This window comes from Vitis vinifera, chromosome 9, assembly GCF_030704535.1.
Source record: "Vitis vinifera cultivar Pinot Noir 40024 chromosome 9, ASM3070453v1".
Lineage (NCBI taxonomy): Eukaryota > Viridiplantae > Streptophyta > Magnoliopsida > Vitales > Vitaceae > Vitis > Vitis vinifera.
The window spans coordinates 11,439,750-11,462,135 of NC_081813.1; the positions used below are offsets into that span (position 1 = coordinate 11,439,750).

At 36.0% G+C, this 22,386-nt stretch overlaps 2 protein-coding genes across 2 annotated transcripts; both read right to left on the reverse strand.

Moving 5' to 3' along the window:
* Positions 1-872: 872 nt before the first annotated feature.
* On the reverse strand, positions 873-14,617 carry LOC100263441 (ribonucleases P/MRP protein subunit POP1). Its single transcript, XM_019222346.2, has 7 exons — positions 14,506-14,617; positions 14,007-14,250; positions 11,470-11,575; positions 10,778-11,367; positions 8,971-10,280; positions 8,812-8,865; positions 873-1,266 (listed from the first exon to the last, which is right to left on the reverse strand). The coding sequence occupies exons 2-5, from the start codon at positions 14,237-14,239 to the stop codon at positions 10,118-10,120; spliced, it is 1,092 nt and encodes a 363-aa protein (XP_019077891.1). The 5' UTR covers positions 14,240-14,250; positions 14,506-14,617; the 3' UTR covers positions 873-1,266; positions 8,812-8,865; positions 8,971-10,117.
* Positions 14,416-16,781, reverse strand: LOC109123153 (ribonucleases P/MRP protein subunit POP1). The gene is given in 6 exon segments (XM_059739658.1): positions 14,416-14,584; positions 14,587-14,623; positions 14,965-15,195; positions 15,278-15,385; positions 15,567-15,663; positions 16,095-16,781. Coding segments are annotated over 6 exon segments (996 nt in total). The 5' UTR covers positions 16,535-16,781; the 3' UTR covers positions 14,416-14,501.
* Between the last annotated feature and the right edge of the window lie 5,605 nt (positions 16,782-22,386).

Consider the following 22,386-nt stretch of genomic DNA (forward strand, 5'->3'; position numbering starts at 1 on the left):
TTTCTACCCATCCAAGAATTCCTCCTATATTCCAATTATTTCAATAAATAGCATGATCATGGGTAGGGAACTATACTAACGACCTACCTAATTTATTGTAGAAATTTTGGGGATCAATGATCGGATTATGCAAACTAGAAATATCTTTTATTGGATAAAAGAACAGATTGGATGTATATGATAACTCGGACATAACTTTTTAACTAATTTTAATTATATTTGATTTTCTATTGTATTTTCTAGAATGATACTAAACATGAGAAAATCATTTTTATTAACATTTTTTTTTCTTTCCTTAATATTTTTGGGAATCAAACTTAGCCTTAATCTTCCGATCTCAACAGCACCAGACCAGCAAAACAAAAATAATTCCTGATCAAGTGACAATTCAGAGCTAAAATAAATGTAAGATATATCATGAATCCCTATTATCCCTTAGGATTGATCTTTTGCTTGTTTCATTTCCTCTCTAAATTCTTATTAACTTGCTCAGATTCAAAGACTAGGATAAATAATTGGTGTATGTATCATGGTGACCTCCAAAAGACTACAATGCAATTCAACAATGAATTAAGAACACCACAAAAAAGGAACCAGAAGATATCCTTTCCTTATGGTTCAAAACAATCATAATTAATCACTCTTTTCGCTCTTTTCATTATACCTTCAACATCATTCCCTCAATTAATAGTTGGTAAAACACAATAATAGATTCAAACAAATAAATGCCAAAAAACTATGAGGAAGATAGAATAGCAAAGGGTTAGAAAGCCCATGAGAATTGAATGGTTGGTTGGTAGACTTTCAAATAGATCGGTATAATAAGGAGGAATGTGTTCTATAGTCTATTGATATTAACTAACAAAATAAACTTGGTTCAATTGCCATTGATAACATTTTCGTGGGGCAAAATATAACAAAATCAAATAATATTCTTGTTTTAGACTATATCAGTCAATCATATGCTTAGATAGTCAAAATCCTTACAGCAAAATGCCCTCCATACCTAAGGAAAACTGGGTCTGAGGAGTTGCTGGCAGAATGGAAGCACATGCTACTGTTAACAAATTTTCCAGTGCTTTCTCTTGTGCCCTTTCTTGCAGCAATGTCAGCTTTTGTTGCTGATAAGAATGAAGTGGAAAGGAGGCCCAGCTAGATTTCCAGATCCTAAGGGGCTGAAAATGTTCCAGTTGCTGCAATCTCTGCTGCCGCTTCTGCACACTTGCATTTTTTCAACTCTGGGAGAGTTCATGAATGAAATAAGACCTGAAGATGAGTTTTACATCGATTATATATACATATAAGGAGAATTGCAAGTTTCATTTCAAATAATACCAGTATTATCATGCTCCAAATACAAAAATGGTGAAATTTTTCAAGAAACATTTCCTGGATCAACATTGAACACAACCTGAATGAAAATGTATACTATGTTGGAAAGAAGCACAAGAATTTGCCATTCTTATGCCTCTACAGTGGAAATGGTACAACCTTATGAGTACAAGGGGTACTCAATAGACTAATGAGAACTTATCACTAGAAAATTAATATATAACTCATGACATTGAATGATTCGAACCAATGATAGATGTTGAAAGAGAATATATTTCATTGATTAAAAAAAATAGTTAAAATAAAGACGTGTTACAACTGGTATATATAGAGAAAATAGTGAATCTCAGAAATCTCATAGAAACTAATTTAAGAACATAATCAGTATCAAGACTAATCTACTCTTCTATAGTAAAGATGCTAAATACTAATTTCAACAATAGGAAACCCCATAAATTTTCAGAACCCCCCTTTACTAAAATCATGAGTGACTCATTAGGCAATGGCACATGCAGAATGGCCTTCTGGTTTGAAATGCCATCCGATGAGACAACAAATGAACATGCCCTTATGCTAAATTTGAGCTTTCAAAGAGTGTTTACACATTCTTATTATGAGACAAATAGAATATTTAAAATGCCGTTTAGTCTTTATTTAACGACAGCCCATGCATGGCTAGGTAGCTACAAAATTCAATAACTGTGTTCTTAATTTGAAATAAGTATCACATAACGCAGCTCATAATTCAATACACGATGCAAAATGCCTGAAAACCCCAAAATCCATGCATAACATGTAAAGTGTGATACATGTACTTCAAGGAGAACCAAAATGCAGAGAGGTGAAACATGGCACTTGCAGTCAGTGGTGGAGCTAGGAATGTGCTCTAGGAGGGGCACAAATAGAACAATTATTTCAAGGGGGGACAATAAATGGAGAGAGTGGTATTTAGTGTAATGGAAAGCATACTTTTCCCATAAGCATGAGGTCAAGGGGTCAAAGCCCTTTGTAGACCCCCATTTTGGGAGTCATTCTGCAGCTTGCTTTTAGCCAGGTGTCACCATCTGGGGAAAGCCACGTGTCACATTTTGACTAGCTGCTAAGGAATCAAATAGTGGACTTGGAGGAGCAATCAGGGGTTGACACCTGTAAAGGTGATTCTGAGAAAATCGGCTGGCCGTTAGTGCAAGCTGGGAGGAGCGTATGAGAGAGGGCTGCAGAGTGTAGTGGTGCTGTGTGTGGCTGCAGAGATGGTTGGAGGGGCAAATCCGGGAGAGAAAAGAGATATGGGCAGAGAGGTTGTTTTAGGGAGGCGTCAGAGAAATCTTTAGGGGGCAGAGCTTTTGGTTTGGTTGATTTTGGGAGGCTGCTGGCTGCATAGGGGGGCTTAGGGACAGTATTCTTTCTGGAGGGGGAGGAAGGATTCTAGGGAGGAGATTTCTGGAGAGACTGGGAGGATTTCTTTGAGGGGAGCTGAAAAGAAACGGGGGAGATTTTTTTTAGAGGCACTTTTGTTTGGTTTTTTTTGGAGAGGGAGAGGGGAGCTTCAAGAGAGGTGCTCTGAGTTAGAGGAAGGGAGCTTGGTCGGAGGCAGGATAACTTGGAGTCCTGTTGGTCTTTGCTGGAGAAAAACTCCCTCAGGTATGATTACTACAGGCATATTGATGTTTTTGGCTGTTTATCTCTCTTCCATATCTCTTTTTTTGATGATTGAATATTTGTTGGTTTGTTTGGGGTGGATATTGGAGGCCACCGGCTGGTTTGTTGAGAGATAATCCTGCATTTGTGTATGTCATTATTGATTTTAACTTGTTTTGCTCCCATTGTGATTATGGAATGCTCAAGAATCATGCATGTGGTTGCTTTTAATGTAATCTACTCACCTGAAAGGAAGATTCACTGATGACCCCAGGAAGTGAATTTCCTAAAGCTTTCTGTATTTATTCGTTTTCCTCCATGCTCTGTTTCTCCACCTTCCTCCGCCTTCTAGTATTTGTCCATAGCATGCGTCAAATCCCCCATCCCTACTTGTAGAGGTGAGGCATTACAAGACATAAGTTCTCAGCTTCTGAGCATGAAAAGCTGCAGTGAATCATCCCGTTGGGTCTGGCTACTTTGACTGAAATATTCTTTTGAGAAGTGAAATGAAGAAGATGTCTCTTTATCACTCCTTCTCTGGTTGTCTTGATGGCGCTTGATCATGTTGATTTGGTTTCTATGCCTCCCTGCACCGAGACGAGTCAGATTTCAAGAGGAAGAGGCCATAAAAATGGGATGAATCATGAATGAGGGTGGTGTGGTATGTGTTGACGCTCGTGGTTTTGGATCTAATGATAGTAGACGTGACTAAGGAGGTGGCAGGAACTTCCCACTACAATATGCAGTTTCAAATCCCCAGTTTGGGATTGATCTCAATGGTTGAAGGACCAAGAGCGTTGATCCCGAGGAAGTCTCCACAGTTCCAAGGAAAGGCACCTCAAGTTTTCATGCAGTGCCTTGCCGCCGGCGGCGAAACGCCTCCGCCATGCTCCTCCGCCACTGCATCATTTCACTCTCCACGCAATCAGCGGAGCAAGTTCATGTCAGGTGTCGGAACTGTAAAGCTGCTGCCCAAACGACGCCATTTCTGGCTTGCGACTCTTGTCGCAATGTTCAACCCGTTGATCCCTCTGTGGATTACTTCCGGATATTTGGACTGCCAGATGGTGGTGTCCCCCCCACAAGCCATGGGCCAGGCTGCTGACCCACCACAATCCTACTACAGCCTACAAGTCAGGCTGCTCAGATGCCAATCTCCACACAGCCTTTTGATCTCAGTGCGCTTGAGGAACAAAGGTCTCATAGTGGCTCTAGTTCTAACAGTGATGACCCCTCATCCAGTGATTCAGGCAGTCCTTCTGAGAATATTTCTAATGCAGACAGTGTTCATTCACTTTGTGTGGAGTCTAAGGACTCATCAGTGATTTAAAATGATTGATTGTTAGTGTGGATAAGTTTTAGCTTCGGAGTGAAGAGACTGGATGTATGATTGAGACTTAGAAGCTGCTGGACACGGACAAGGAAAATGCTAGTAACAGGGATGAAACTGAGGTGAGCTGAAGGGATTGGTGGGGTCGGCCTAGCAAATATATACAAGGTCCATGAGGCTGAAGTCAATGCATTGGTTTTGGTTCTACTGTTTTTGGGAACTAAAGGCTATGTTGAAGCTATGAAAGGAATTAAAACTGGCAAGGGGCCCTTTGAAGTTGCTGTATGAGTCTCAACCCCAAATGATTTGACCCAAGTTGTTAACATTTCAAACTTACCCACCCTCGTGCATGGAGATCATGCAAGCCAGATCACCTTTTCCTATACCCATTTTCTCATTAAACCTCTCTACTCATTCCATCAATCCATTACCTGTTTCCGCCCATGCATGGCTGTTCGAAACTCCTCAGATTCATCCACCCACGCTCATGAGAACATGCAAATCTGGTCATCTCTCTCGTACCCATATCCCTGCACCTTCATATTTTTCCCGCCACCTCACCTTCTCTCTCTACACCGTACCCCTTCTCATGCACTGTCCTCCCACTAATTCACACCCCGCCATATCCGTGTCTATGCCCGACGCGTTTATCGAGCACATTCCCTTCGCTATAACCCACTGCCCGTCCACCAGTTCACGTCCTTCATTCTATTACACCCATCACAAGGCCCATTTTCCTACCCTGTAGTCCTTCATACCCATATTTCCCCACCACCTGCTTCTCAAGAGAAATTCATTGAAGCTTCAGCTGCTGGTGCCGATGTGAGAATGATGAGACAGTGACGTGAGATTGACTTGCTTAGTGACAACCAAAGCAATTCCATCAGTTCCAGATGGGGGTGTTTATGGGTTTCTAGCTGATAATGAGCCTTCATCAACGCTTGTTGTGTTCAGGAAAAGAAATACGGCACCCTTATGTTTGATGAGAGAGGTCTTGAGGTGCTACAGGTTGAAAAACTGGAAATGAATGCAAGGCAAAGACGGGGTTTCAGCAAGGACACCTAGTGTTTCTGTTTCACCACAAAGTGATAACAATTTCACCAGTAGGGATTTTGGTGCAAAATCATATGATTTGCCACGCTGTGACATCCGTGGTAATTTTGTTCCTCCTATCAGACCAAATGGAAGAAATGCTAGTAATGTGATTTCATAAATTGCAGGAAATGAATGCTTTAAGTCCGAGTGTGATTCATGAACATCCATGTGGTGTAAAGTTCGGCTATTCCATGTATACCTCCCATAGAAGCTTTTACAAATCATGAAGCCTTCTAATGTGGTTCTCGAACAGAAGGCACAGCTGGCACGTGGATGGAAGGGTTCCATGCTATCTGGTGTACGACCATATGATCAACTCATTCAGCAGTATCAACAGCTTCAGAGTCAGTCTCAACTTCGCATGGGGTAAACGTCGGCAGCTGGGCCACATGGAGACAAGGACCTGAAGCCACCATCATCAGAACCTGTCATTGATGAGTTTGGTTTACGTGGTTTGTTAAAAGTCATAAGGATGAATAATCCAGACTTGACCTCCTTTGCTTTGGGAATGGATCTTACAACATGGGGTTTGAACTTGAATGCTTCAGACGATCTTCACAAAAGCATGCCGAGAGAAGAGGCACTGCTATATGCAGCACATGAACTGCATGCTAGAGGATGGTACCACCACAAGGAGCAGCGGCTGTGCCTAACTATGAATGCTAGCATGAGGCCCCTTGTCCAATCTTAGCACTCATTCCAATATACGGGTGTTTCTTGCTCACCTTCAGTTTGGGCACTTGGAGACCCTGCTGGTGCACCCTACAGAAACCCAAATATTCCACTTACATGCATGAATTTATAGTCTCACACTTCCCGCTAATGGAGCGCATCAAACGCGAGTTCTGCATGAAGCCATTGACGTTGCTGGGCAGATTATTCCCTGGAATTTCCTACTTCTCACATGTCATCCTTATCATGAAGTCCATGGAAGATCTGCTACTCAGAGAGTTCGCTATGGTATTCTGAGTTTTTGTTACGAAACGGAGGTGGCAGTATTTGGGGCGCAGCCATGGTTCATTCATCTGTGAGGAGAATCTCGAAGCCTGAAATGATGATCATCGTTTTCACATCCTCATCCTTGATTTTCTCTCTGTTTCACGCTTTCACTACTGGCTTTCTTTGCTTCTGCTCATATTCTTACTGATCCAGAGGGCAAGAATTGTGATTTGCTTCCTGAAGTTCTATGGGAAAAAGCAGTGGCAATGCTCTATGAACCTGGAAAGGTAAGCGATGTTGAGGGCTATCTTAAGCGGATCGTTTTGAGTCCAGCGTCTGTAAGGGCAGGAAATCTTATTCGAGAATGGATGGAAGATTCCGGTTTGAGAGCGTGGATGAACCGAATGGGTCATGTATATGGTCAAGTTGAAGGAATGAACCCAGGTTTTGACTATCACTGCCAAGTTACGGAAGTTGAGGCTTCCAATTGAGGTGATTGCATTTGGTGATATGATGGATAGGGACTTTCGGTACAATTATGAGGAGCCAAGTGAGCTTGAGGTTGTTTGCTTTGAAGTGAGGAAGCTTATAGCTGATAGAAGGTACAAGGCAGATACATTGAGAAGACGGATTCATGAACTCGATGCCAAGTGCGTGATAGCTTCCATGGATCATACTAAGTAGCTGAAGAATGCCATCCTCGAACTGGAGGCTCATGAGATGAAAGCAGTAGAGTTACTTGGGAACCTTGGGGCTTGGATATGTTCAAATGTGGACTGGTGGTTAATCTGTACTTACCCACAGGCTCAATTCACTATGTACATCAAGCTGGCAAGATAGGTCAACTTGGCAGAAAGAGGGCAAGCCTGTCGCAGCCATGGATGAGGAATAAGCACTGCATGGTGGCAAAACTTGGAATCATCAGAGATATATATATACTGGTGGTGCATGGTATATGGAGGGGAACCTACGCATGTAAGCCACGTGCCCCATCCCAAAATTCTTTCCTTTGGATTTCAAAAATAATTCCCTAACCCCGTTTTCAAATGATTTTCTAACTTCGGGTTTTCTTTAAACGATTTCAAATCATCAAATTTTCCATCCTAGGAGTTTTTAGGATCACCCAAGAATACCATTTTTACTAAAATTTGGTTGTCATCTTTCCTTCTGGCAAACAATTTTAACATCTCTTTTGTTTTAAAATGTTTTAAAATAAGTATGAATTAAATTTCGTAATTCCGAATAATGGAATTTATGGAATTAATTCATGCAAAAATAAACGGGCTTTGGTGGGGACCCAACATCAAATAAATTTTCATCAAAATAAAACTGAATTTGAATGAAATGCCATGTGTGCTGTTGATGGTTCTTTATCTGTTTAGTGACTCGCGGGCTATATTTTATATTCATTACTATGCACTAATCCCATTTTGTGATAGCGCGTTGCCGTTTGCTAATCAGGTACGCATCCACTTTCTCTTCGGTTATCCTCCATTGCATATTTTGTTTCTCATATGTGCATGATTTATTCGAGTATTCATTGATTTTCTCATTGATTGCCACATCAGCTTCACTTTATTAGTAGAGACCCGACTTTAGGGACTTAGAGGGGTGCTACGGTTTTTACCGTACCTTCCCGATAAGTAACCTGACCCCCGAACCTGATCCGGTTTTTCACAGATCGCCTTTTCCAAAATAAGGAGTCACACTTAGGGTTTTTCTTTCTTATTTTGTTTACCCTTTAAAAATAAAACAAAAATAAGTGGCGACTCCAAGTCATTTCTTTGAATAAATAAAATCAAAATTTTCAAATAAAAATCGAGTTTCGCCATCGAGTGGGAAACGCATCGAGCAATCGAAATGCGGGGTCCACACCCATGCTATGGTTTCTTTTTTTTTTTGGCCTCCTGGACTTTAGCTAGCTCTGCCAGTGCTTGCAGCCATCTCTTTCTCTCTGAGATGCATCAAAATTTTAACCAACTTCTGTCCTTCTGGTCCAACTTCGTTCTCATTAAATTTTAGCAAGATAGGATTTCATTTTGATTTCAAACATGAAAGGAATCATCTGTGATACCTGGCTAGTACCTCATTTTCCAGCAATCAGAATGCAAATGCTCTCTTATAAATGAATGAAAGAAGTATCTCAATTCCAGAATGGATAGCCAAGCTCAAAAAAATAGATACAATAAACAGAAATAAAGTGGCTGTTCAAGTTTTGTAGTTACTTGGTCAAGTCATCAGTACTAAATGGCATTAAACTAGTTCTAGCTTACCAAATTCTACTTGGACCTTAACAAACTGTGATGACATAATTCAAATCAAATCATGATGAGTTGTGAAATCAAATTGGTAATACCCCTCAAACATTGTCAAAAACTGCAAATAAAAGCCTTATAAAAGCAAAGTAAAAGAATAAAGGAGATAAATAAAACATATAACAGAACAAAAACATCAAATACTTGGTGAACATCACATACCAGCAGCATGTAGGAGCAAAATTAGGGACTTCAAAATGAACGTGAAGCTTTTATCTGTGCATGAACAAATGATGTCTCACAAAACCTTCAGCAGTCTATCAATTGAAGAAATTTACAATAAGAGAAGATAAGCAGGAATTAAGAAATAAAAAAACTCACATTCTAGATCATAATTTCAACAGGAATAACATAGTCAGCTTTATCTGCAGTCCAGTGGGCATTGTAGTCCTTACAAAACACCATGATATTGACATGTTTAGAGAGCAGCACTGGCTCAACAACTGAAGGGAGAGTCCTCTTATAATTCCTCAACAATCAAGCAGACAGAGAAATTTGAATGAATGCATTACCGCCTAGTTTGGTGGGGCCATATGATGACTGTGAGAGACCTTGGAATTCAAAAAAGTAATTAGGATATTTTTCCCATGAAGAAATTGGAGAGAAATGTTAGGAATTAAAGACAAGTTCAGGTGATGATGCTGAGGGGAACTTCATGTTCTTCGGAAGGAGATAATGATAAGAGAGACAGTTGGACAGTCGATTTTGGATTCAAAATAGTAGGCTTGAGGCTAGAGCATAGAAGTGTATCTTATTTGAGGTTGGGGTTGTGAGAACTGGGAGACAAAGTTTGACCTTGAATAATAAAGGGCCTAAATTGAAACACATTGACAAGGTAGGGCAATTATACATTGATCCTCTCTTGGATAATGTTAAGTGACCCTTTCTTGATTGTGACAACAACCTTGCACATAAAACTCTGTGTCCTTTCCCTTCTGTGAAAGAAAAACAAAGTCAATGAATGTAACTTCATAGTACTGGGAATCAAAAGCAATATATATTTCACCAGCCAAGGAGAATCATGAGCTTCCATGATAATAACTTTGGTGAATTTTTAAAGAATGTGTTTTTTTTTTTTTCTCCAGCATTCAGATGAATATGTCCAGTGCGCTCTTTTTCTCCACATCAAAAATCCATGAGAAGCATACAGCAGGTCACATGAACTCCACATCTTCTTCCTGTTGTTCTATGATAATGGTGGCAAGAGCAAGTCTATATGCTGTAGATCTAAGATTCCTAACCAGGACATATATCTCCTTTCTCCTTTCCTTCATGGGCATCTCATTCCACTGCTCCTCTCTAAGACGAGCAAGTAAGATTGCTTCACAAAGAGCCTCTGCCTTAAGCTTCTTGCCGCACATGAATGGATACCAAATATAAAATAATATGATATGAAATACTACTGACAAGAAATGGAAGTCGGGCAACAATGATAAAGCAGAAGACATGACATGTATACCAACCTTCCTCATACAAAACCAGTTGTGACAAGTCCAATCGGCCAACGATTAGATTCCCTAGTAACAGTATCCTCTGGTATTTGGAGTTCCCACTTACCAGAAGATTGCTCTTTAAAGTATGATCTCACAGAGGACTGAGGTATTTGAAGTCCTGCCTCTGTACTTTTGGACCTGCGTCATTTACATGTTGCAAGAGCAAACATTGCTGAGTTTCAAAATAGCCTTTGATAATTAGACATGAAATTTTAGCAGGCCCAATAAAATAAATATCGTGAATCAATAACCTTTTAAAATGTTAGTTGAAATGTAACATACCGAATCTCTAGTTTCAATAAAACTCAGTAGTTCCATAATACAACTCATACTTTTTCACAAATAGTATAAATTTGCATGCTCCTATACAAGGTTATTGAGCCCCCCCCCCCCCCCCCCCCCCCCCCCCCCCCCCCCCACCCGGGTCCAAAAAAAAAAAAAAGAAAAGAAAAACAGAAAAGATGGGATGTGAACATAAAAAACATCATTGTCCTGAAACTCAAACAGTAAATCAATTTTATATATTAGTTAAAAGAACACTACAAGGAGAAGAACTAAGAGAATCACAAAGCATAGATTTACAATTCAATAAAAAAGTAATTAACTAGAGAAAAGAAGATTGGAGAAAAAATTACCTGGAAGTCCGCATTGATATATCAGAAAGATGCAGTGCACACACAACTGCTCCCTTTTTAAAGGAACCTTCTTTATAAGCATGGAGAAGAACTCTGAGGAAACATAACTTTCGTTCATAATTCATTTGGTTAGGCCCATTAAGGTTCTGGCTAAGCTTGGCTTCATCTGTCATGAGTTCAGAAAAACTCTTCTTATCAGGTAACTTAGGAAATAGAAGCAAATGGTCACCATGGATTTCATTCAAGTAGTAACTCAGCATATGAGATGTCCTTGATACAAATCCTTCAAATGAGATATTAGGATCATTCAGTGATATATCACAACTTCCATTGTTTGAGTTTGTTAATGAATCACCATTTGCCACATCTCTGGTACATGTTTCCACACAAGGACGGGTATCTCCCAGACTAGAGGATACTTTATCAAAACCCAACCGGACACTAACCCATGGAGGTGGAATGGGAACTCCTAAAGCTCGCATGGAAGGAGGACGAAGTTTTTCCTTTTCATCAGATGTTGCTTCAGTTGCCATAAAAGATGAGTATGCGTCAGTATCAGGGAAATCTGAAGGAAAATACGGCAATTCAACCTGCAAAAGAATGAAAGTTTAGAAAGAAAATCTTGAGAACAGAATTCCATAACAAAATTATGATAACCTTGGACTCAAAGTACAGAATTGAGGTGCACATACTTCACATGCAATCCAGTGCTCTCTCAAGCCTATGGCATGAGCACCATTGTTGACAAGAGGAATCCAAAAGGCCTTGACCCAACTTAATGGAAGTATAATGGACCATCTGAAAGATAATTAATTAAACATTGTTATCAGGGGCTTTCAAAAAAATTCTGGGAATTTTATTCCATGTGTCAAGAAAGTGCATCTCTCAAAATTGTATACAAAACAGAATATAGACAAAAATTAAGGAAACAAAGCCAATCTCATATACTTGTTGTGGGTTAAAGCAAACAAGAAAAGGGGAAGAATTGTTCTCAACAGAAAATTGCATTACAGAGATCCCACATTAAGTTTGAAGCCTGTACTAAAATTCAGGTTCTTCTGACCTTATGGTTTGATCACAAACAAGATGCACAACAGATCAATGAATTGGGTTGATGATTGGTAATGAGCTCCACCATGAGGTAAGTAACACTTGATCATTCACTGGTTTTTAACTATAGTAAGATAATATCATTATAAACAACTGCCATGATCAATAGGCTTCCTTCATGCCAGACAAGATAGCTCAAAATTTTGGCCAAAATTCCCAATAAATGGTGTTATTATTTTCCATGATATATGCCTTTTTAAGATTTGAAGGTTATTTGAAACTTAAAAAAATATATCAATAAAATTAAATAAAAACAACACCACTGCAATAAAAGAATAGCCATTTTTTTTTATCAGTCAATGAGATTCGTATTAAAAAGCGCCAAAAAGGGCACACCAAAGTATACACGATGTATACAATGGCAGGCAAGAAGTGCCAAAAAAAGAAAGAGAAAACAAAAAGCTACTCCCTCCCTCAAATCGACCCCAACTAATCAATGAAATCTACTATGGACATCAATCTTTCACCTATAAACAGTTTGATCCAAGTTAACAAGTTACGCAAAAACAAGTATTTCAACCTTTGGATTGAGAGTTCCACATTCTCAAAAGATCTTTTATTTCTCTCTTTCCAAATAGTTTAGAAGAGGTATAAAGGTGCCACCCTCCAAACTTTTTTCCGCTATCTCCCAACAAAGGAACCATGTCAACCTAGCAAAGCTCTTTAACTGTGGACTGCATCACCCAATAAACTCTAAAGAGAGAGAATAATAGCTCCCATAACACCCTTGCCTTGTCACAATGCAAAAGGATGTGGTCAATTGACTCCTCATGAAACAAACATAGGAAACAACGATTGGCCAAAGACCACCCTCTCCTTTGAAGCTGGTCAAGAGTTAAAGCTTTTTCCCAAGTCACCTCCCATGCAAAAAAGCTCACCTTAGGAGGAACCCACGCATTCCACACAACACTAGAAGGGAATTGCACTACCCTTCCTGTCTCGAGGCTAGCATAAAGTGATTAACAGAGAAAGTCCCACTCTTCGTTTCAACCCAACACACTTTATCCTCTTTACCCTCTTCTACCACTTTATCTTGAAATCTTGCCAAAAAGCGTTCCACAAAAACAATCTCCCAATCATTTAGAGGCCTTGAGAAGTTAGGATTACAACCACCCCTCTCATTAGAATGTTGCCACAACTCCGCCACCCAAGCTTTAGAGTTAGAAAGGGAAAATAAAGAGGGAAAAGAAACATTTAATGGCTCATCAACGCACCATTTATCTTTCCAAAACTTTATCCTTTTTCCCATTGCCCACCGAAAAGGATAATTTACAACTAACTAAATCCCACAACTTCCTTATGTTCTTCCATAACCCAACACCATAGCCACCTCTCACTTCCTTAGAGCACCAACCTCCTTCCAAATCCCCATATTTACCACAAATGCTTAGTCTCCAAAAGGCCTTTCTTTCTGAAGCAAAGCGCCAATTCCACTTACAAAGGAGGCCTTGTTAAGCGAGTGAAGACCCCTAACACCTAGTGCCCCCCTCCTTTTGTCATAGCAAACGGTATCCCACTTCACCAGATAAGGCTTACTATCTAAGGTCCTACCTCCCCAAAGGAAGTCCCTTTGAATTTTTTCCAACCTTAACTGCACAATCCCCGACATCCGGAAAAGAGACAAAAAGTAGATTGACAAATTAGAAAATGTACTTCTAATCAACGTTAGTCTTCCCCCTTTGGAAATATATTGTCTTTTCCATAATGCCAATCTTTTGCGGAATCTTTCTTCCACCCCATCCCAAGCCACCAATGAATTATAAGGGGCGCCTAGTGGGAGCCCCAAATAAGTGGTCGGGAGCATTCCCACTTTACAACCTAATACAAGGGCCAACTCTTCTAGGTTCTCCACTCTCCCCATCAGAAGAATAACCATAATGCACTTAGATGAATTCTTCTATACTTGTTAGAGATCACACTGCCTGGTGCACAAGAAGACCAACTGCAAAAGAGAAGATCTAGCATTTGGAGAAAAACATCATAGCCATGAAATCTTAAGTGACCTTGTACACAAGGAAAATGAGAACCAAGTATTAGAAGCATGAAATTCAACAATTAATTTGATCCTCGTTAATTACAAGTGGAGAAAAAGATAAGAAATAAATAAATAACTACTTACCCAATCATGCCCTTTTGATTATTATTTTTTAAAAGCAGAATTGGGCATGATCCATGCTGCACATCACTAGAAGTATTCAATATCCCAGACTGTGACTCACTGAGACAGAAGAATCCCAGATGCTGGTGATGCTTTTCCATGCAAAGCACATCCTCTTCCACTGGAGGACTGAGCCCATTACTAGCATCCCACAAATCCATGTCCTGATTTCCTACTAAAGAAGTGGTTTCCATAGCTTCATTCTCTGATGCATCACCAAGTACTCTGTTAGATGCCACTTCTGGAACAACTGTAGTCTTTTTCTCAGGCAAATTGTGTGGATCATCAACTGTAAGAGATAGAATTGCACAAGAAGGAATCTGCTCTTCATGCTCAAGGCTAGAGCACGTAGTCAGTTGGAGGATTTCAAAATTTTACTGACAACCAAACAACACATTTAGATATGTTCATTGCTTTGTTTAAAATGAACAGGTTCTACTTTTGGTTTTGGAGGACTTACCAAGTGATAGGATGCAGTATCTTTTGAAGAAGTCCAAATGCCTTTGATCCCATTACTTCCAATTTAGCAAGTTGGCCTCAAGTGAAAAACAATTAATCAAGATGCCAGTTTCATCCATCTGAAAGATAAAAAGAGATAGAGACAAAGTAAATAACACAGGGCAAGCATATGATCTCTATCCTGCTAGGTCTTATCTTTGTTGACATAATGCTTTACAAATTGAAATTTTATTCCAAGGAAACATATAAACCCAACGTTATATAAGACAAGGATATATATTTATGAGCATTACATATGCATGCTAAACAGTACAGGGGGATAATATTGATAAGTATTCACTTTTTCGAGCTATCACATAGGAACAGTTTGCTCACAAGCTACTCTTCATAACAAATAAGCACATTAGAGTCTCCAAAAGGGGAAAAAATAGATCAAAGATAGATAATCTCTATGGTTTACCAGTTCTTGACAAGCAAATTTCAGAGCATCATATCCTTCATTGAAAGCTGAGGCATGCATCCACACCCATAGCTGGCGGAAGGAAGAACAACACTCATTTGTCCGTGTGCTGTTAACAGAATCAACATTATGGTGTTCTGCTCCAATACCTATATCCTTTTTTTGTAAGGGTCTCCACATATAGGTTACAGGGGCAATTGATTTAGAACCAGGTGCTCCAACATGATGAAGCTGCAAAACAAAACAAGGAGAGTCTATCCCTATGTTTGTTTCATCATTCTTGAATTGGAGAAGGTGCAATGAAATAACTTACCATAGCACGTCCATAGACAGCACCAGAAAGAACAGAACGGGGAATATCCTCAGAGTGAGCAGATGGAGAAGGAACCAATACCATGCTTAGAATTGAAAGTAATGAATCCTGGAAGCATATAACATGATAAACTAAATTTCCTTATGCAAATGAAACAAAAAAACCAAAAGCATTGAGATACCACTTCCAGGTCTATAGCGCCTAAAATAAAAATTCTTCTGAAGTAATGAATTAAGAGAAAAATCCACAATTGAAATGGTCTGCGATTACAAAGAAATGAAATGCATACCTCCGGACCCTCCAATTGCAGGGCAATGTGGTAACAAGCATCATGTACAAGAGCTCCATGTCTGAACTACTTCAAAAGAGCCCTTGAACCCCTTCCTCTACATCATTTTAGAGAAAAATTGCCCAAATTAATTCTTTCTCATACACTCAAATAACATATAGAAGTTGAAATAAAAATACGGAAAGGGTAACCCAAATTGGTTCTTTATCTAAGAGACTTCTCCATGAAAAAGAGCTCCCAATGGATGTTTGGAAAGTAATTCCACTGCAAACCCAAATCTAAACGTATTAATGCTCCATTTCAAACTTGAAGTTTGAGGTAAAGTACCCTTTGAACCACAGAAACAAAAAGGAGAAAATCAAGAAAAATGAAAAAAGTTTAAACTAAATAAAAATTTTCATGTATATTATTAATGTATCAAATTTTACATAGTTTTCGAAGTTGGAATTTCTTCCTAAATTTTTTTCCCTTTTCAGTACCAAATGGCCTAAGAAGAATCTCCAATAAAAAAAACCTAGAATGAATTACCTGCCTTGCAAGCCCAGAGGTAGGTAGAAACCCCAAAGCTTCGTCATTGTGAAGCGCTTTGCATGCCAAACATGGGTTCTCAGCCTCTTGGTACCGTCCCCTGAAGTAGAGTAACCATGTTCAGGGTTTCTTCTCAGTTCAACTCGCCGACGAATACGACGAGGAACTTTCTTCTCATCTTTCTCCAAAGCCCCAACATTGCCTTTATCAACCACCCCTATTCTCTCCCTCTTTCTAAATCTCTTGTTTGCATCTCTGTTATCATACCCCGTGGTCCTTCTTCTCTTGTTTCTCTGAGACCGGAAATTGTTGTTCACCCGATTTGCTACAATTGAGTGAAGAGCCTCAAGTTCAAAAGCTCGGGATTCTGCAAATTTCTCAACGTTGAGACTTCGAGGAGGTGGGGCTATCGATGATCGTTTGAAACCATCAGTAACCATTACTGGGAATAACACCCAAACTGAAGATCAGGAATGGCGACGGCGGTATGGCCGGAACGGTGATTGCCGCCGGTGTTATTGGATGGAGATGCGTTTGTGTTGATGGGGCTGAGTGAAGGTGGCGGCGATTAGGATGACGGCTGAGCAGCACCGTCCAGTGTTCTACAACCCTGGGTTTTTGGCGGCAGGCCTGTCGAGCAGGAAACCATTCTTTGTTCTATTCTAACTAAACTCCGGAATAAGGAGAGAATTGTTACAGAGATTAAACTCTCCTGCATCCACTTAGTAAAATACTACTTTTTTTTTTTAAATATTACAAAGTTAAATAAAAAAAAATTAGAATATCAAAGATCAAATAAAAAAAATTAGAATATCATGTTTGCATTTGAACATAATAAATGAATTTTCAACCTTTTAATATTTTCTTATTTCAATTAATTAATTAATAATAAATTTATATTCATGTAATTTAAATAATTTTTCTATAAATATTAAAAGTTTTAAAAAATATAGGTTGTATTTTTTAAATTTATGATACTTTACATATTAATAATATTTATCATCTTAGGTAATGTTAGGTACATAGAAATGTGGAGTGAGAATGCGAATGCGAAATCTTAATTTTCTCCTTCATTCTTATGTTTGTATAACTCAAGTAAAAATAGAAATGAAATCAATAATGATTCTAAAGAAAAGGAAATTCCACTTATTAATCAAATTTCAATTTATCCCATAATAGGAGGTATTTTGATACCTAATATAACTTATTTTTAAAAACACTTTTAAAATTTGAAAAATCAATTTTTTTATGAATAAATTATTTTTTATTTAGATTTTGTAAAAAAATAAAATAAAATTGTCAATTCCATTTTGCTAGAAAAATTGGGCTAATTAAACCTATGGTAATCATCCTAGAAGGAGGGTGAAAAGGGTGATGGTCTTTTTTTTCCAAATTCAAACTATGTGAAAGAAACAATTATATGCAAGTATATAATAAAACAATATAAAGACAATTGCATATTAAGTAAAATAATAGGGAAGAGAGAATGCAAATACAAGATTTTATAGTGGTTCGGTGCAACCCGGCCTACATCCACTCTCCTCTAGCTTCAATCCCAAGCTTGAGGTTTCACTAATTCAAGGCTTCTAAATCAAGCCTTCAAGCAATACAATTGGATTATGGTTCCAATCCACCCTCTTGGACTTTTGGTTCAAAGCATCCTTTACAAGCCTCAAGAGATACCTCACTCTTGAATAACTCCTCAAACGATACCCCACACTTGAGAATCCCTAAGTGATACCTTACACTTAGATTCTTCCTTTCGAAGATTTACAAATAAATGATCTCACAAAATCCTAATACAAAAACTTTAAACTCAAACGATACAAGAAAACTAGGATTGAAAGGTGCATTAATGATATCCAAGTTTTAGAACAATGGTGCACTAAAAAATACTCTTCCAAGGCTCAAATATATTCAAGAAAGGTTTGGGAAGGTTAAGTTCATGAAACAATGAAGATTGAAGCCTTTTTATAGAAGAAAATGACCAAACTAGCCATTGGGGGTTCGACCGGTCAAGCTAGGGTTGATCGGTTGACTAACTATTAGCATTTAATACTTAGCAGGTGATCGTTGGACCTCGACCGCCCCTTGATCGGACCTTAACCGGTTGAGGTAGGGGTTGACCGGTTGAGGTTCAACCTTGACCAGTTGAACAACCGTTCTGGAAGAGAGAGAAGGTTTTTTACACCCCTCGATCGATTGAGGTGGGGGTCGACCTGCTCCTAGACCAATTCAACTGGTTGAGCCGTTTTTTGTTCAATAACCAACTTTTTCAACTTAAAACCTTTTAAACAAGTTTAGAAAACATTTAACACAAGGTTTTAGTTGAAAACATAAAATCATCTAATTTTAAAAATATTTAAAACAAAATAACTCTTAGATAATTTTGATGCATAAGTAAAAAATATAATACATGAAAATCTTAATGTACCAACAACCTTACAAAGAGATCTTATGAAACTTGGGTCTTGAAAAACACTTCTCTTTGAGGTTTTCTTCTTTTTCATGATTTCTCTTTGACTTGATTTTTCTTTGTGATTGCCACTTTGGAAATCTTCTTGCCTAATCACACTTGAAATATAATCATTAGTTTTAAACCTTATTTTGTTATCTTCAAAACCGATACTAACCAAACATTGGCTTCACACATTTTATATAATATAAACTAACTTTAATTCAAGCCTTATTAAAAATAAAAATAGTCTTGTAATTATAAATAAATTAAAAAATAAATAGTTTTTAATAAAATATGAATATTAATATTATAATAAAATCTTAAATTATATTTTTATAAATATTATAAAAATATGGATATTAATATCTTATTAAAGCATAATTGATTTATTTTGTTAAAAATAAATAATAATAATTTAAAATTAATAATGGTTAATACTATTTTATTTTAAATGAATTTAAAAACAAACAAAGTTAGCCCAAATTTTTATTACATGCATACCTTATACTCAATTAAGAATATGATATTCTAATTTTTTTTAATTTCTTCAAATTTTTTTATTTAATTAATGGATTTTTGAATTTTAAAAGATTCATTAGAATTTAAAGCATTAATTATGTCTATTAATTTTTATAGTCATTATATATATATATATATATATATATATATACTTAGTTTCAAATTATTTTTAAAAATTATTGAACTTCTTACTTTGTTTTTAAAATTGTTTCCCAAGAATAACAATTAAACAATGGTATAAATTTTTAAAACAAATTTGTTTTTAAATCACACACCAAAATAACTTTTTTGAAAACTACATAAGTGTGAATTTTTTTTTTAAAATGAAAATAAATATTTTAATATTGAAATAAAAATAAATAGTGATACATTCAAACCTAATAATTAGAATCACCAAACTAAATTGAATTAAAATCATGAATGCATTCAGATTATAAAATAAATTAAAATCAAACTAAATTGAAATTAAATTCTACTTGATAAAATTATTGGAATTTTAAAAACTCAAACTTTATTTGATACAATCATTTAAACTAAAGAATTAAGATCCACGAATGCCTTTGAGTTAAAAACGAATTAAAATTAAAGTAATTGGAATTAAAAATACAAACTTTATTTAGCGTGATTATTTAAACTAAAAACGAATTAAAATCAAACTAATTAGGATCATTAACACATTCAAATTAAATCATAAACTAAAACTAAGTTAATCCGAAATTAAAAAAGTAAACTTTATCTCACAAATTATTTAAACTAAGGAATTCAAATCATTAACACATTCAAATTAAATTATAAACTAAAACTAAATTAATCCGAAAAAAAATAAACTTTATCTCTTAAATTATTTAAACTAAGGAATTAAAATCACTAACTCGTTTAAATTAAATTATAAACTAAGGTGGTCTTTGTTTTTTTACTTAATTCTAAATAGAACCTTAATGCTTAATAGTGTTAAATATTAGGTTGTTTATTTTTATAGTATTTTATTTCTATTAAGTATTAAAAAGTAAAAAAAATCAATATGTTATTTTTTCTATTTAGAAAAAGCTACATATTTTGGCTTTTTCTATTTAGTACAAAGTTAATAATAAGTTATGAAAAAGTAGAAAAACAAACAACCTAAATTCTAAAACTAAATTGCTTTCAGCAAAAAGCCAAAAAAACAAACACCACCTAAAACTAAATTAATCCGGAATTAAAAAAATAAACTTTATCTCATAGATTACTTAAACTAAGGAATTAAAATCACTAACTCATTTAGACTAAAAGATAGATTAAAACTAGACTAATTGAGAATTAAAATACGAACTTTATCTAACATGTTTAATTAAACTAAACATAGAAGATAGATTAAAATTGAACTAAATTGAAATTAAAAATAAGAGTTTTTCTAATATGAACAATTAAACTAACGAATTAAAACAACAAACACTAAACATAAACGGTAGATTAAAAGTGAACTAAATCAAAATTAAAAACAAAAACTTTTCTAATAAAAATAATTAAACTAACGAATTAATATTACAAACACATCTAAACATAAAAGATATATTAAAATTGAACTCAATCAAAATTAAAAATAAGGACTTTCATAATAGAAACAATTAAATTAAAGAAAACTACAAACACATCTAAACATAAAAGATAAATTAAAACTAAATCGAATTGGAATTAAAAAAAAAGGGAACTTTATCTAATGGGATAAATTAAACTAAAAAAATTAAAACTACAAACACATCCAAACTAAAAAAGAAAAAAATAAATTAAAACTAAATCGAAATTAAAACAAGAAATTTATTATATAGGATTAATTAAATCAAAGAACTAAAATCATTAAAACACTTAAAACTAAAATGATGAATCAAAACGAAATAAAAAATAAATTTGAAAACATACTATGGACCCCGCATTTCATGCTCATGCGTTTCCTACTCGAATGGCGAGCTCGATTTTTATTTTATTTGAAAAATTGATTTTTATTCATTAAAAAAAATGACTTGGAGTCGCCACTTATTTTTGTTTTATTTTTAAAAGGGTAAACAAAATAAGAAAGAAAAACCCTAAGTGTGACTCCTTACTTTGGAAAAGGTGGTCTGTGAAAAACCGGATCGGGTTCGGGGTTCAGGTTACTTATCAGGAAGGTACGGTAAAAACCGTAGCACCCTTCTAAGTCCTTAAAAACAGGTCTCTACTAATAAAATGAAGCAATCATGGCAGTGGACTAGTAGATCAATGAGTGCCCAGAATAAATCATGCACACGTGAGAATCAAAATATGCTTGGACAATTACCAGAGTGAAAGTAGGTGCGTACCTGGGCGACGAGCCACCATGCGCTATCAAGAGAGAGGTTAGTGCACAATTAAGAAATAATAGCATGCATGTCGGAGAGCAGGATAAATAAATCATGTATGATAACCAAGTCAATCAATCAAATCAATCAATAGATCATAAGATCAAGTATGTGAGGCCCCCACCAAAGCCCGATTAATCTTGCATGAATTAATTTCACAAATTCCATTATTCGGAATTATGAAAATTGCATTCACACCTATTAAAATCAAGAGGAGCAGAAGATTGTTTGAAAACCAGAGTGGAATTAAAACTATTTGAGAGAAAATTGGATTTTTGAAATTCATTTGAAAAAATTGGAGCTTTGGGAATTAAATTTGAAAATTGAAATTTTGGGAATTAAATTTAAGAATTGGAATTTTGGGAATTAAATTTGAAAGAAATTAGAATTTTGGAAATTGGAAATTAAGTTCGAAAATTGGAATTTTGAAGAATTGTTTAAAGATGAAAATTTAAAAATAAACAAATAAATAAATGAATAAAGTGATGATGATTAAATAAATTGATATAAAAATTGGAATTTCGGAAATCGGAATTAAATTTAAAAATCGGAATTTGTTTGAAAGATTTATTTTAAGATGGTATTTTAGAAGTTAAATTTGGATATTAGAATTTTTGAAAAATTAATTTAAAGATTAAAGTGATTGAAAATCTGAAATTTTGAAAATTGTCTTAAAAACGTGTTCGCCAAAAAAACAAAAAAAGAAAAAGAAAATGGACATAAATATTCAAGCCCACCAAAAAGTCTTCACTGCGCATGTAATGATTCTGGAAGAAAGAAATAATAATAAAATAAAAAATGGCTTTGAGAGCCTTCACTTTGAGAAATAGGTGCATGATGGCATTGGAAAATGAATGGCAGACGGAATTGCAGGCCCTTAATTTCTTCCCAGATCTTGAAGAAAAAAGGTTATTATTATTATTATTATTTTTCATTTTAAATGGAATTTTTAACCATAGGTTCA

Coding starts and splice junctions, on each gene's coding strand:
- LOC100263441 (XM_019222346.2), bottom strand. CDS start 14,239: ATGGAAACCACTTCTTTAGTAGGAAATCAGGACATGGATTTGTGGGAT. Junction 11,368..11,469: donor AGCACTGGATTGCATGTGAA/GTATGTGCACCT, acceptor ATTCTTTTGCAG/GTTGAATTGCCGTATTTTCC. Junction 10,281..10,777: donor ATATCAATGCGGACTTCCAG/GTAATTTTTTCT, acceptor TAAATGACGCAG/GTCCAAAAGTACAGAGGCAG.